At 41.0% G+C, this 16,992-nt stretch overlaps 1 protein-coding gene across 5 annotated transcripts in view; it reads right to left on the bottom strand.

Moving 5' to 3' along the window:
* The window catches only part of LOC123980865 (NACHT and WD repeat domain-containing protein 2), a 56,140-nt gene that overhangs the window by 8,928 nt on the left and 30,220 nt on the right, over window positions 1-16,992 (bottom strand). For all 5 annotated transcript variants that reach the window (XM_046065417.1, XM_046065416.1, XM_046065419.1 and 2 more), the window contains 3 exons: window positions 11,586-11,789; window positions 10,686-10,836; window positions 5,370-5,959 (listed from right to left, as the gene is read on the bottom strand). In XM_046065417.1, the coding sequence (XP_045921373.1) occupies window positions 5,370-5,959; window positions 10,686-10,836; window positions 11,586-11,789 (945 nt within the window). The remainder of the gene's footprint in view (window positions 1-5,369; window positions 5,960-10,685; window positions 10,837-11,585; window positions 11,790-16,992) is intronic.

The following is a 16,992-nucleotide window of genomic DNA, read 5'->3' as shown; positions in this document are numbered from 1 at the left end:
GTGCTCCTCCTGCTCCTCCTTGCACAAAGGCGGAGGTAGCGGTCCTGCTGCTGGGTTGTTGCCCTCCTACGGCCTCCTCCACGTCTCCTGATGTACTGTCTCCTGGTAGCGCCTCCATGCTCTGGACACTACGCTGACAGACACAGCAAACCTTCTTGCCACAGCTCGCATTGATGTGCCATCCTGGATGAGCTGCACTACCTGAGCCACTTGTGTGGGTTGTAGACTCCGTCTCATGCTGCCAGTAGAGTGAAAGCACCGCCAGCATTCAAAAGTGACCAAAACATCAGCCAGGAAGCACAGGAACTGAGAAGTGGTCTGTGGTCACCACCTGCAGAACCACTCCTTTATTGGGGGTGTCTTGCTAATTGCCTATAATTTCCACCTGTTGTCTATTCCATTTGCACAACAGCATGTGAAATTGATTGTCAATCAGTGTTGCTTCCTAAGTGGACAGTTTGATTTCACAGGAGTGTGATTGACTTGGAATTACATTGTGTTGTTTAAGTGTTCCCTTTATTTTTTTGAGCAGTGTATTATATTTAGACAAAAATGTCCAGGTTGCATTTGTGAATCTGAATGCACAGGCCTGTCGCACTTTGCTCCTCTGACCCTCTCTTCAGCCACAGTCTCATCAGGACACATTCTTTCCCTTAACTTTCCCAGACCTGCCATCCTCAAGCTGTCCACCAGATGCCCTCCGACTCTAACTGACTGACTGCCCCGCCCATCTACACACCTGTCCCCACTTCTCTCCTCAGCCCTGCAGTTACCTGCCTTACTCCACCCACTCATTACCTGCAACGCATTCCCTCATGAGCCACTCACCATATATACCAGTTCACGTCCCTTCTTCATTGCCAGTTTATTGAAGTTGCCATGCTGTGAACTCATTTTGGTCATATAAATAATTAAACTGCATCTGTCTGTCTGTTTTGTGCATTTGGATCCAATCCCTGTAGTCCCGGCAAACCCACCACCCAGGCCTAATACCCACTATTACCATGAACCAAAATGAAAGTCTATATCATTCCTGCATTGGAAATATTCTCTAATTATGCCAAAGCACCCATTGCACTGTTAGGAACCCATTACAACCAGCTGTATTTCATGTTGTAATTGTATATTTAACAACCAGTGTAATCAATCCATCATTTGATATGTTCTTTTGCAACTGTGGATTATTTGCAACCTTACGCACCTGATTTTAATCACAAAACCCTACTACACTAGTTAATTCAAGAGGTTAAATCTCCAAATAAAAAATCTCCATAATTCCCTTGACATTATTCTTCTCTTTGCCACTTTGTTATATTCAGCTAATTAATTAAAGTGTGCGTGTGCACCTGTGGGAATGTGCAATCTCTTTTTATAAATCCAGTTTTGTCAGAAAGTTGTGAAAGTATACTTTGTTAGACATAAACAGATTTGTTTCTTGCTTGAATCCAAGTTTTAGACTGAGGCTCTGAGGCCCTAAGTCCCACACAGGTAAGACATTTTGACCTGGATTCCTCTCGTCTCAGTGGACTGGACTTAAATTTTACATCAAACACACTCAGTGCTACTATGCTACTCCAATGATAATATTAATTTCTAATGTCACATAATCACATTTTCAGGTTTGCCTCACAGGTCATTACTATGTGCACAAATTATAGTTATCTATACTTGCATACGTTTTCTCTGCCAGATACACTATTTGCACATGTAACAACGGGCTTTTCTTAATCATAGATACAAGAAACAGAAGGATATAATACTTCCTGTACTATTGCACGACGAGGAAAATGGCAGCTATGATCAAAAGATTACTAAAGATGAATTTGTCCAATTTTTAGCTTTAATTTGCACATATCTGCATCAGAGAAACTGTGGTGTTCTCTTTTGTGTTACACTACAAACAACCGCAGCTCAGTCCACTCAGGAATACAGGACCTTTTTGTTTTCCGTGTAGTCTGAGCTCAAAAGTGAAAATATTCCAGGGGTTAGGTGTGAATTACACCTTGTGGACTCGAGCACAGAGCAGTGGCACAGTGGCCCCAGAACACTTCTGTCTGTATTCTGCACCTCTTTCAGTCTGTCTTAAATCTTATAGCATCCCTCTCTCCTTCAACCATCAAGGCCACATAGGATTTTACTAGTACTATTTGTTTTAACTTGCTGTAAGTACTAAATGGCTGGAGATGAATTCACAGGACATTATGGTGGTGAGAGAAAACTACGACTGTCGTACTAAAGCTGTGATCACATCAAGCACCTGAGTGAAACTACATCTATTTAGCTCTTGGAACACATATTTTATGGTCCAATCCTCTTTCAGCCTTTAACTAAATAATTAGGTGTACAGTTTCAACACCGCTGAAACACAGGCAGAACACATGTGAACAGGACACACATAATACTCGTGCCATTGCATGGTGTGATAAATCAGTAGGTTAATCTGTGTGGACAGTAATAGTTTAAAAATACTGTATGTTATTTGTGATGAAATCTGTACAAGCATTTGAATGAATAGGCAAATCCTCCAATTTTTTCATTTTGAGAATTACTAGTCAGTGTTAAGCAGTTAAAAGTTGATATCTAGCTTTTTGTGAATTTCTAAAAACTTTTGTTATGATTTAAGGAAGCAGATTTTCGCTTTTCTGTTTCCAAAGCAAACAAACAAACAAAAGCTTGTTTTCACTTGAGGACACAGTGCGGCTGTCAACATGTTACATGGAAGCTTGTGAAGGATCCGCCTGGTATTGAAAACATGAAAGAACAAAGATGTTTGAAAATGTTGTGGCACAGAAATCAGGACAGGCTCTAAGAAAACAGGTAAACTCCCCTGATGGAGACTAGACACATGGTTCTAATGCAGTGAAGCAGCAGGATTCATTTGCAGCAGACATGACAACTACAACTAACAATCAACTTTGCGTTTTTGCAATTATCTCAAAAATGGCTTTGTTTAGAGACTTTATCTCTTTTCTCTAAAACCTATTTTTGCGAACTCGTCCCAGACGGTTTCACCAATCGACCTGAAACTTTGGCAGGATCATCAACGGACGTCGTTAATCAAAAGTTATCAAAATAATTTTGATACGTCAATCTGTTCTTTTTTTCATAAATTTTTACTTTTGTGTCTTTATGTACAATTTTACATAAATGCCCGTAAATCAAAATTGGCTTAAGCTATTGTAACCAAACTCGACACGTCTGTTAAGATACTTGGCCCGAGCTTCGTTGAGCAGTCCTGGGATATTCTTCCACTAGGTGGCGCTACACTTGCAAAAAGTTTATACCTCGTAATTCACTGGATGTATTCGTACGAAATTTGGTTTGTACGATCTCGCGTCCCTACTCAGTAAATGTAAAAAATTTGGTTATGATTGCGCAAAGTGGGCGTGGCTTATTACAAGAAATGTAGATTTATAGAAATTTCTCATTCCTAACTTCAAAAAATCTAAGAAAATCATCTGTATGTCCTAGAGAGCTGAAATCTTTTCAGCACATCCACTAATTGTGCTGTGTGATGGAACTGTACATTTTCGAGTGGCCTTTTATTGTGGCCAGTCTAAGGCACACCTGCGCAATACCCAGGCTGTCTGATCAGCATCTTGATATGCCACACCTGTGAGGTGGATGGATTATCTCGGCAAAGGAGAAGTGCTCACTAACACAGATTTTGACAGATTTGTGAACAATATTTGAGAGAAATAGGCCTTTTGTGTACAGAGAGAAAGTCTTAGATCTTTGAGTTTAGCTCACGATGATTGGGACCCAAAAACAAAAGTGTTGCGTTTTTCAATATGTTCATTGTATATCTGAATGAGAGAAGAGTGAAATAGTTTAGTGACCAAATAAGTTGTGGGAAATGAATTTAAGGTATTTCTTTGATACGTGTGTTGAAAGTAATTAACAGAAAATTATTTTGTTAACTTTCAATCAATAAACTGAATTGAAAGATCTCTGCTAGTGGTTTTTCCTTTATTGGGAAGTTGCAAACCTCCTCCAAAAACAACAGTCACAAGTAGAAGTCTACACTAAAGACTAACAAACAGAGGAAAAGAGAGGGTGCAGCCCAGCCGATCAAACCAACTACATCTGATATCAGCTGCAGCCGCAGGCTCCGTGAGGTGATCGCTGTTGCTCAACAAAAGCTTTTAATTAATGTGATGGAACGCAGTGATCGAACAGTGACAAGTGATGAATAGCAAATAAAAATGTACAGAGAAGTGTTAAATGAAAGCAGAAGATGAAACCAACGGAAAGCCAAGCTTGTGGTGATAAAGTTTCAGCAGTGACGAACATGCTTGAGACTGTAGCCGAAGGTGAGCAGTTGTTAAAATCACGCATGGGCTCCGCATGCAGGCATTTTTTTATACCGTCTAAGGTGCAGGCACATAAGGAAAAAGGCGTGCTCTTCTCTTTCTTTCTGTGTGTTGTTTGCGTGTTTGGCTGCAAGCAAAACCATACAAATTAATTTTTTGCCGTGATCAGGTTGCAAAAAGTATGCCTAGGTATCAATTGAAGTACTGGTTTGACTGGAGACTTTTTTATTTTACTCAATACCGGGCTGTTTCAGTCGATACCATAAAGGTATCGAGTAGCGATACCCATCCCTTATGGACCTTTTTATGGAGCCACAAGTTTCATATTTTTTTCTTACATCAACCCCTGTAATCTTTAACACTAAATTTTAGGCTTTAATCATTCATTTGTTGCTGTTTTATTGCACTTTGTAACATTTTTATTCCACTGTACACTGAACTTGGATGATATGAATGGCGCTTAGAATAAATGAGTGTGTCAATGTGACAGTTATTTGCAATGGTTGGACATGAGGAGTAGATCTGTGGGTGTGTGCTGTGTGATCTTGGCTATGGTGTGAGCCTAACGTAGCTGGGCGGCCAGATGGCACACACAAAGAGAGTGAACAGAGGATATGGTGTGTGTGTGTGTGCGCAAAAACACAGACCCGCATGCACACACATTTCACTTTAGGACACAAACCTATGAATGTTCACACATGCTAAAAAAAGCAGACCAATGCACGCCTATAAAAGTCATATGAGTGTACAGGTGCACACACACACACACACACACACGGTTTCACAGGAAATTAGAGACATGTGCAGGGAAATGAACTGCTTCTTGGCAGACACACAGATGGTCAAGCAAGTGCTTGATGAGAAGAGACAAACAGTTGCACGCCCCCTCGTACTCTGTCGTACAAAGATGGACACATGCTCAGATCAGACAGACAAATGAGCATGAGCGTGAACACGCTGCGAGAGCCGGCCAAAGTGAGAGAGAAAGAGGGGCGGGGATGACACAAAAGGAGAAAGATAACACCATACATTTTTAAACTATCTCTCACATCTCACCTGTTTGGCCACCTCAGACAGCAGCAGTGTCTTCCCAGTGCAAGGTCCCCCGTACACCACCAGAGGGCTCGTTCTGCTCCCCTTGGACGGCAGAAGATACTCCTGTATGTAATCCAACGACTCGGTCTTGAACTCGTAAAGCGTTGAGTAGCTTTTACAGAGGGACAGGTGCTGCAGGATCTCATCGTACAGCGGGTCGCTTTCCGTGTCAAAGTTTTGCTGGACCGTGGCTTGGATGATATCCACCATGTCCTCGTAGAACTGTTTACACAGACCTTCTACATAGTGGCTCTCCACTTCTTGGGAGTAGCCCGACTTCATGTCGCAGTGGGTGACTGAAGAGTAGACACGGAGGTTGGAGGCAGCGACGACTGTGGGGATGAATTCGTCCCGGACCTTCAGAAGGCGTTCGTAGGCTTCCTGGTTGCGCATGACGCGATCACCACTAACCACGATGTCCATATATCGGCCCATATCAGGGAGTTTGGCGAAGCGGTCAAAGTTGGAGATCTTGCGAATGTAGCAGACACATTTCCTGAGAAAGGCCGGAGTTTGTTTCCCAAGGGCAAAGTCTAATTCATCCTCCAAGGCTGCAATAAAAGAAAAACACAACATTTTTTAGGTGATCAGTAAGAGGTCTTCCTCAGCTTCGTATAACTTTTAAAAGCTTCAATTATAGCATTGTGTTTGGTACGTGCTAAAATGGCATAATGTTGATAAGGACCACCGCTGGATTAAACTGTACAACTTGCAAAGATAAACGTCTAACAGATTTCTGTCAGGAAGCTGAACAGATTTTAGAAGCCTTTAGCCTCTGATTATACAGATTTCTCTTGAGCCTTATTTAAGAAGATACAAAGTTGATAAAATCACATAAGCCAGCACCACTGAACTGTGTCACAGGCTCCCCACAAAGCTGACTGAATTTCTGCCAGCATCTCCTGTGTAGTTCTGCTCACACGGTCGCCTACTAATTAGGTGGGAGAGAGAAAAGTGTGAAAGGAAAGTTGGGAGTTCCAGGAGACGGCACAACTTCCTCTATACCGCAAAATCAAGCACCGCTTAAAGCCCATTGTGCTCAATTAAAGAGCAGGAAAACTGCAGTTTCCTGACACAAAAGAGGTGCTTCCTCCTTTTCATTTGAAGTTATAAAATTTGAATGTCAGTTTCTTAATTAGCTTTGTATTATTCTTTATTTCCACCTTTAAAAAGGATAAAATGCTCTTCTGCCTGTAGAAGGGCTATAAAACAAGCACTTGTCATCAGATCCCGATAGCATATTGCTAATTTCATTTCTCTCAATGAGAAATGAAAAAGAGATGTCTTGAAAGATTAATTCAGCGCTGTCCAAACAATTTAGTAATAACTGGCTGATTCCCGAATGGAGAGTCTTTTACACACAGGAACTGATATGGAGCACACTGGACCAATTGGCAGGTTGAAAATAAACAGTATGAGGAATTGTTCAAATGTCAGAGTTGTACCTTTAGCTTTTACCTTTTACAGCAGAGTTATAAATAACATAGCTCTTTGTTTGTTTGTTTTTACTTGATACTGTTCTGATGTTTGATCTCAATAGGAAGGCTCAGATTGCCCCCTTTGATGATGAACAATTAGTATTTTCAAGAACCACATTAAATGGCAAATTGTGGTTTTGTGACTAACACAATATGCAGCACAGTTACTCAATAATTAGCCAGATAATCACTGAAAATTGCATAGTACAAACACATGATGAAGAGTAAAGTAAATCCTGGCAGAGAAAACGTTTTTTGTTCTTACCTGACTCTGCAACACACTGTTACGACGAATTACCGTGAGGTGAACATGCAATGTGATCGATCCATCACTGTCATCTGCTGAGCTGTGTCTGACGGATCCTGATTGCATCTCATCTCTTATAAATTTAGTTACGATATGACGGCCTGAACAACAGCCTCACTCATTAAATATATGGTCTTTGCCATGTGATTTTTTTCCCCATGAAGGAGAAAGTTGTTTTCTTCACATTTATTATGTTATCTCAGGCTAAATGGTCTCTGCTATAGCAAACTGTGGGGAACCATGGCATGTAAATATTACATATTACATTATCAGACATACTGGTTATGAAAAGGTTTGATTTGTTTGATTTTCTAGAACAAATAAGCCAATTATTATTTTCACGATTGATTAATCTCCTGAATATTTTCTTGATTAATCAATTGAATGTTTTTGCCAAAGGTCAAGTTACCTTGTATAAATTGTTTGTTTTGTCCAAAAAACAGTCCATGAAGATATTCAGTTTACCAACACAGACGTCTAAAAGCCAGTGAATATTTGGCATTTCTGCCTAAAAATTGACACCAATTACAATTAAGTGATTATCAAAACATCAAAACATTAACAAAAGACGTAGAATGATAACGTCATGGGATCATGGGAGTTGTTTAACCAGCACCATTGTCGCTTAAAATCTATGTGATGTGACTCAGGCAGAAAACATGTATTAATGTTTTATTCACGTTATGTTAAGTCAGGTTTGCTGACTTCCTCCATCACTCTCTGATGTATCCTGTGTTTCCGTGGAAGTTATAGCAACCAGAGCAGGTAAAGGAGATATGACTAGTGGTCGACCGATATGGGTTTTTCTGTGGCCGATACCGATATTTAGAGAACAGGGCGGCAATATCAAAATAAAGAAAAGTCAAGCATAATTGTGTTATTTCTTTCAGATCCAATCTAATATACATGTTTATATTAGCCAGTAACTTGTTGTTTGAGGAGATTTGAGGTGAACCCTGTTCTCCATGGTCAACAACATACTACGACCACCGGACTCTCTCGCGCCTCATCTGCTTACTGTAACTCCTTAATGTCATTTTTTAATTCCAAAGTGCACAAGATTCACCAGCAACTGACTATTAATACCTCTCACAGTCTGTCTTTTTCAGTTCTCCCAAAACCTTTTTCTTGTTCATTTTCAAGTTTCTCACTTTCCTCTGTTGCTGAAATATTGGACATTATTAGAAATTTGAAATCAGCTACTTGTCAGCTTGACCCTCTTCCTACCGTCTTAGTAAAAGCCTGCCTACCCTCTCTCTCTTCCCAAATAACTACCATTATACATTCCTCTCTAACCTCTGGTATTGTTCCCTCGTCTCTAAAATCAGCTGCAATAACTCCTATACTTAAGAAACCTGGTGCAGACCCCAACAATTTCAACAACTTCCGTCCTATTTCTAACCTACCCTTTCTTTCTACAATTCTTGAAAAAACAGTCTCATATCAGGTCCATGCACACATGTCTGACAATAACCTCTATGAACAATTCCAAACTGGTTTCCGTCCCTGCCATAGCACAGAAACAGCGCTGGTAAAAATCACCAATGATCTTCTCATGGCAGCTGATTCCGCACTGCTAACTATTCTCATCCTCCTTGATCGGAGTGCAGCCTTTGACACAATCTCTCATAACATCCTCCTTGACAGATTAGTCTCTACTGGTTTCACTGACACACCCTTGGACTGGTTTAAATCATATCTCTTTGGCCGCACTCAGTTCATCCAACTCAAACATTTCAAATCAGAGCTATCCCCTGTCACTACTGGTGTTCCCCAGGGCTCTGTTCTGGGGCCCCTTCTGTTCATCATCTATCTATCTTCCTCTTGGCCATATCTTTCGTAAATTTAACATCCATTTCCACTGCTATGCACCAAATCCACTTTGACTAAATTTGACAGTTTTTCTCTTACCATTGACAACTCCACAGTTTTCCCCTCCCCTCAGGTCAAGAGTCTGGGTGTGATCCTCGACAGCACACTTTCATTTCAAGCTCACATTAATAATATCACTCGGTCTGCATACTTCCATTTACGTAACGTTAATCGCCTCCGACCGTCTCTCTCACCCACTAATACAGCCATTCTCATTCACACACTGGTCACATCCCGCATTATTTATTGTAATTCTCTTCTCATTGGTTTTCCTCTCAAATCCATACATAAACTTCAACTGGTTCAGAACTCTGCTGCCCGGATCATCACCAGAACCCCTTCTATTAATCATATTACTCCTGTCCTTCAGCAGCTTCATTGGCTTCCAGTTAAATACCGCATTGATTTCAAAACTCTGCTCCTGACCTTCAAGGCCATTCATAACCTCGCTCCTCGGTACCTCACTGACCTCCTTCATATTAACACACCACCCGTGCTCTTAGGTCTTCTTCTTCTATTCACCTCACTGTTCCTCCTGCTCGTTTGACCACCACATCTTTTTAAACTGGCATATCCCACGTGATCACTATTTATCAGGTCACAGCAATCTTTGTTTCCAGTTATGTACCCTGATTTTATGTACTTAATTATAGATGTTAATTTTATTGATTATTGCTGTACTGTTTTATTGTGTTTTGTGAGGTGACCTTGAGTGTTCAGAAAGGCGCCTATAAATAAAATGTATTATTATTATTTTTGTATTATTTTTTGTTTTTTTAATTAATTATTGAAATAGAAAAATACATTGTGTTCATCTGTAGATTTCAGATCGGTGTTAAAGGGAGAATACAGTTTGTCAGAAGTGACGTCATTCAATTACATTATCCTCTACAGTATAACAATATATATTAACGCTGGCCAGTAATGGTAAAAAGAAAAGTGTTAACATTTAGAAAAGATGATGGTGACTGAGGACATTTAGTGCTCAAAACTAACTTTTTCACCAACTTCCCAAAACTCACAAGAGGGTTAGCATCGTTCCCCAGCAGCCGCACTGACCAGGCTGCCTGCAGACATTTTATGTTTATCAACCTCCTTGTGAGTGCATCTAAAAATGCCAGATATCAGCCAATTAATGGGTCTATCACTAGATATGACGCTATTGACAAGCGACCAAATGAAATGCACCTCTACCTCGAGTAAAACTATGATTTTCTCTGGGTTTGAACATCACTGGAAACATTTGGGATTATGAACACAACAAATCGATTTGGACATTTTCATGCGCAATTGTTACATATTATAGCCCAATAAATAATTTACATGATGCACTGTTCTAAATGTGACCCAACATCATGTAGATTTCAGAGGTTGTCATTTTCCATAAAATTCAATCCTTTTACATTGAGCTTGACAATTGTGTCATCTTATTAAAGCTGAAGCTATTTATTTTTACTGTAAAAATAAATACCGTAATTTCAAAAAACAAAATGGAAACCGAGAGAGATAGAAGTGAGCTACCCATCAGACAGTAAGACACGTTCCAACTTGAAGAGAAGTTGTCAAGAGATGTGACGTGAAAAGATGAAAAAGGAAGAAAAAAAACTAACTTAAACTAACCAGAGCAAAGGAATTTCTTGGCCTGAGCGCTCTTCATGGTCCCCTTCTCCTGAAGCTGCAGCACCGCTGTTCGGAAGATCCTCTTGATCTCCTCCGACACATTCCTCCAGGCCTTGTCATTCTTGGTCTTGGCTGCGCTGCTCGACTCCATCTAAGTGGGACAGGGGGAGCAGGGAGAGGACAGTCTGACGTTGCTGTTTAGACGGAGGACTCTCATCATGTACTGGGGGAATGTGGTTATTTATGCACAAGGACCGTCCAGAAGAATACAGTAACAAAGGGAATATTGTTCCATGTTTCAGGTGGCTGAATTGTTTGAGAAATGTGTTCACCTGGTAAAACATTTACTGGTACGATTGATGTTTGAGTGATTCTGCTATCTGGTGAAGAGTATAAAACATATCATATCTGAATGCTTTTAGCATCCTAAAGTGTCTTGAAGCGCTACACTGGCCAACAATGTACAGTTGTCAAGTGAAACTCGAGGTAACTTTATCATGCAGTTTTAACAAAACTTAGCCAGACATTTTATTACCTCTACAAAGGCCTGGTTCAAGATAAGAGGGTGGAACTGAGACACTAAACACTCTTATTTAAGTATACTTTCTTTGGCAAACAGTGAAGCACAGGACTGCAGAAGCAAGCTGTCATAGGTGAAAAACTTTGCTCACAAACTCAAAAAAAGCTCCTTTTCTTTTCTGTATGTGCATATAAAATATGTTCCTCAAGTAGAATTAAATTCATGAACCACAGGGCTGAAAGATAAGAATCCATTATCAGCACTGTTAAAGCCTCTATTTTGTAACATCCAGGTGGGTAAAATTACATATCAAGAAGACCAACAACCTCCAACAAATCCCTTTTCTGCCCCAGTAGTGGTAGCATGTTAGCTGGACTCACTGAGTTCTGATAGTTCTTAAGCATTTGGGCTTTGGGTTTGAGGTAGTATGCGGGTGGCACAGAGTTTTCGTCCCTGCAGTACCACTCTTCCAAGATGTGTGTGTCCAGCCCCGCCTCCACAGCTGCATCCAAGATCATCTCAAACTCCGCTGATTCCACCTCCCCCGGCACTCGGATGCTGCCGTACTTTTCTCCCACCAGACCCTGGAAGGGAGGAAAATGGGGTGGGATAGAGGGCAGGGAAGGTGAAAAAGAGAGAGAGAGGAACAGGAAATGTGTATCATGGTGATCCTTCAAACTGTTTTAGGGCTCTATTTTATGGTTTAGTGGCGCAGGATGAATGGTGGAGTCAATGATGCAGACAGGGCGACTTATTTAAGGCAACTTCAAAGCCACAGGTGCAACTGTGGTGCATTTGGAACATCCACCAGCCAACTGCAATGACATCGGGGAGGTAGCAGCCACCACAATGCCCACTCTGTGTGCGCTGTGCTGCATACTGACTCTTCTATCGAGGATGGATATTACTTTACATCAGAGCCACATAGTATAGTGTACAGATTAAACAGTGCACCCCTCTTTTCACATGGAAACATTCATGTTTCTGTTCAAAATAACAATTGTGAGAAAAAAGCATCTCATTACACAGTTTTGATATGAAATGTATAACACAAGCCATTTGCCTTGATAAAAGAATCAAAAGCTGGAAAAATTATGATTTAAATGAGGAAAAAACAGATAAGAAAGTTTTCAGTACTTATCTGGTGCCATGGACAAATTTTGGTCACTGTCACAAAAGTGCAGAGTTTCAATACTGAGCCCTGCTCATAAGGAATTGTTTTCAGTAAGAAAAAGCAGAACAAATCTGGTTTGAATGACACACTGTTATGTAGAACACACAATCTTGGCTAATGCTCAGTAATCAGTGCTATTAAGGAAAAGGAACAGATTTGCTTTATATATATATATATAGAACAGATGGGACTGTTTGAAATGAAAGGAAATTAATGCATCAATTAAAGGGAGGTAGATAGATTTGTGAGTTTAGAATCTGTGCCAGTGGTAACGCTATTATCCACACAACCACTGTCGTCATCATCATCATCATTATTGTCTTATACACTAAAGCCAAAACTGGCAATCAATCACTGCAATCCTTTTAGTCAGAAACCAGAAAACTCACCACAAAGCTGCATAATTAGGCATCATCAAATTAAGTAGTGGCCTTTTAATCCCACTATTATCTCCAACTCCACATGGCGTGTCTACTGTAAGCTCCACCAAGTCTCCCTTCTTCCCCTCTGCATCTATGCACATGCTTTGGAGTGGCAGCCGATTCAATATCATCGGAAATGATTAGGGCCATTTCCTGGCACGTTCTTTGATGTGCAGTCACGTTCGAGGACACTGAATAACTGGAAACCCTCCGCTCCATGACCAGCTGATCTTTACTCTATGTGTCGTAATTCACATGCAGCAAAAGCCTCGAGGCGAAAGGCGCAGAGCGAGTGAGGGACAAGCCAAATGACTGTGAGCTCCGATGAGCAGGAAAGAACCACGTTGGTGCGCTCACGGCAATGACGCTTCAAAGCCGTTCCATGTTGGACTCCTCGTTCCCTTGGCATTCGCAGTGGGAACAGATGCAGAGAACAAGCAGAATCAGATGATGGCATGTGGCATGGTGTGTAGGACGGCCTACTCTCAAAACCCACAAATGCCCGTAGTAGATTCATTTATATTTGTGCAGTTTTCTGGCCATGTTGCAAAGGTTCATTTTGTATTTAGAAGATAATTTCCATGTATGGTATCAGTTGTTTTGGAAATTTGGACATTTTCAAGGTTGGGTATTGTGTTTTGGATCCAAACCCATCATTTGCATTATATAAACATTTAGCTGACCCACTTATCCAATGAAACAGCAGATTACATGCATGTATCCTACACCAGAGGGCGAAAAACAACAGGAAAAGTTTTTTTTTTTTTAAATCCTATGAATATTAAAGCATTTGCAATAAAACAAAAAGTGATGCCAGATGATGAAAAAATTAACCCTCCTGGGACTGTAATGTTCGACTACATCCAATAAAGCAAGATCCCTAATTAAAAAATAGTGCTAATTTAAGTACAGACCACAAGGCAAGCATCCCTGTAAGAGAGAAAATACCAAATATAGGGAGAAAGGAGAGGGATTCCCTCTTGTGTGCAACTCTCTGTGCTCTCTTGCTGCCAAAACAAAGAGTTTTATAGATAACTAGGGCAGGCTGCTCTCTATCTTCAGTTGTGATTGACGGGAAAGGTCACACGAGCCGGCGCCGCATTCAAGCCCAAAATTTTTCAAGTGACAGGTGCACATTTTAGCTCAGGGTACTTAAAAAGACCTAATTAACTGCACTACTGTTTCATTAATTTGCTCTCCAAAATCCTCAAAGACCATTTTCAGTTTTGCTTTTCTCACCAGAGATGTGAACCCAACACACAACCTGAGATCTCACTGAGATAAATTTGATTATTAGACGATTATTTTGCTTTTTAACTGGGCAACTGATGGACTGGCGACCTGTCCAGGTTGTACCCCGCCTTTCGCCCGATGTCAGCTGGGATCGGCTCCAGCCCCCCGCGACCCTGTACGCAGGATAAGCGGTTGACGATGGATAATGGAGGGATGGATGGATGGAAAAAGGGGAACTGTTAGTAATAGTTCTGTAGCGTAGCATCAGCAGCAGGTTACAGTCATAACATCTGCAGATTTACCATCAAAATTCATTGTAATTTTTGAAACAATGGGCCCTTGATCTCAGCCAGATGTAGACAAAAGCAGGTTTCTCATTTCTAGTTGGTAACCATCGATTTTGCTGGCTGAAATGACAAGTGTTGCCACCAGATCAACTGTAGCTAGCTAGCTTGCTAATTAAGCTAACATTCTCTCTATTCAAAATTGGTTGAATCTGTCTCAGGTAACATTGGCTTGGTCACGTGAGTACAAACTTCCCCAAATCAAATAAAGAGCATGCTAATGCTAGCGTACACTCTGGGTAGCATCCACCACAAAATTATGGACTTGAAAGGTACTGTGGTTTGGTAGTAAGCTAGTATCCCTGACATGCTAACGTTAGCAGCTTCCATTAGAGCGGGCAAACTTGTGCTTGTGTTTTTGGTTTTGGAAAGGTCTCATACTGCAGTTCTGTGCACACCACTTTGCCATGTGGAGAAGTACAAAGACGGAGAGGACCTGCTTTGTATTTGATCTATTGTATGGTGACATGAGTTAATCAGGTTTTCCATACGGGTGATCTAGTGGGCATTGAATACTTTGATCCAGCCATTTTTAATGTAATATTAAAAACGAGCTATTTTTAGCCACGAGAGCCTACAAACAAGTAACACGTGGCTGTTTAGAGACGCCTCCGATCAGCTAAGGAGCAGTGATGGGACAGATTCTCAAACCGCAGGGCTGACCCCGCTGGTCACCTTATCCATCCCTCTATGACTCACAGTGCTGCAGTGATGTGTCAGTAGGGGATGGAGGCACTGGGCTGATCTACAGTAATGCTGAGAGAGAGAGACATATAGTGTGTATGAAAGAGTGAAAGAGAGAGAGAGAGAGGGGAGGAAGTTGCTGACAAAGTCTCTGTCAGCTTGCCTCGCGGTGATATAGCGGGATGAATGGAGTGTGATTGTGTGCGTGGAAATGGAGATGGAGATTAGGATGAACCCAACTGGTGTTTCCGATTAAAATGACAAAATCAGGTGTTTAAATGCTAACACATGAGCACACACACACGTTCACACCACTCCACCCTTGCGTGTAATCTACTGTTACTTCTGTCATCCACTCAACTTACCAAAGCCAAACTGTAAGAAATAAATATTTGGCGGGTGGTTGTAACGCTGCTGTCTTAGCCAGAGAGCGGGTCTGGAATGAGGCCATCCAAAGTGGATTACAGCATGGCAGCTGACAAACTAGGACTGCACTCCTCCTCTCTCTCTGTCCGTGTGTGTGTGTACATGTACAGTATGTGTGTATCTCTCTTTTGAGCTGGTGTCATAGGGTTGCAGTAGTTCTTACTACACTTAAGCAGACACACGTGCAAGAAACGCACTAAAGTGACAATAGCAAAGTGGATAGGGGCCAATTGCAATTCCAGTTTTAGCCACACTCCTCTGCCTCCCTCCCCTCTCTGGTTTTTCATTCTTGGAAGTGGTTTTATACTCTGGCTAAGTGCACTTTATCTGATGAGCCAGTTGAGAGAGGCGGCTAAGATACTGTGCACAGCTACAGCATGAATTGACAAATCAATCACACCGGCGGTCAATCAATCAATGAAACACACAGCCAACTGTTCTGATATTTGCTGCATAAGCTTTGGCACTGCGGATGATCTGATCAGAGAAATATTTAATTTTCAGTGACATGTACACTCACCCATAGAGTGGAACTGGCTCACACAGTATACAAGAAACCAATGTAGGTTATAATTGTGTGCTAACGTGAAACAATGTGATTTATTGTTGCCACCTCAGTCTGATACAGCTTATTCATTTGTACCACAGACCTATATTGTTGTCAAAAAACTATTAAAAACACATCAAAGAACGACACTGTCGCACCGTTGACGTGTTGTGATGAACACGCACACTGCAGTTCATTTTGAGTCTATCCACACACACAGTCTTATCGCTGTAAATACTCACAAGATAGTGATGTGTATTAATCCGCTGCTAAAATTAGCCCCCAAAATTAGCCGCATATATATATAGAGAGAGAGAGAGAGCGAGAGAGACAATACAAAGACAAAAGGACTATTGTCTGAATTGTAGCTATATAAATAAAACTGAATTGAATAGATAGTATGTTGATTAGTGGTTGTACTTAATATATTTCCTGAGTGACATATACAGTGGGTACGGAAAGTATTCAGACCCCTTTAAATTTTTCATTCTTTGTTTCATTGCAGCCATTTTCCAAAAATCAAAAAAGTTCATTTTATTTCTCAGTAATGTACACTCAGCACCCCATCTTGACAGAAAAAAACAAATGTAGAAATTTTTGCAAATTTATTAAAAAAGAAAAACTGAAATATCACATGGTCATAAGTATTCAGACCCTTTGCTCAGTATTTAGTAGAAGCACCCTTTTGATCTAATACAGCCATGAGTCGTTTTGGGAAAGATGCAACAAGTTTTTCACATCTGGATTTGGGTATCCTCTGCCATTCCTCCTTGCAGATCTTCTCCAGTTCTGTCAGGTTGGATGGTAAACGTTGGTGGACAGCCATTTTCAGGTCTCTCCAGAGATGCTCACTTGGGTTTAAGTCAGGGCTCTGGCTGGGCCATTCAAGAACAGCCACGGAGTTGTTGTGAAGCCACTCCTTCGTTATTTTAGCGGTGTGCTTAGGGTCATTGTCTT

This window comes from Micropterus dolomieu, linkage group LG12 (genome assembly GCF_021292245.1).
Source record: "Micropterus dolomieu isolate WLL.071019.BEF.003 ecotype Adirondacks linkage group LG12, ASM2129224v1, whole genome shotgun sequence".
Classification (NCBI taxonomy): domain Eukaryota; kingdom Metazoa; phylum Chordata; class Actinopteri; order Centrarchiformes; family Centrarchidae; genus Micropterus; species Micropterus dolomieu.
Note: the sequence above shows the minus strand (reverse complement) of the source record. Positions and strands in the feature narration are given on the sequence as shown.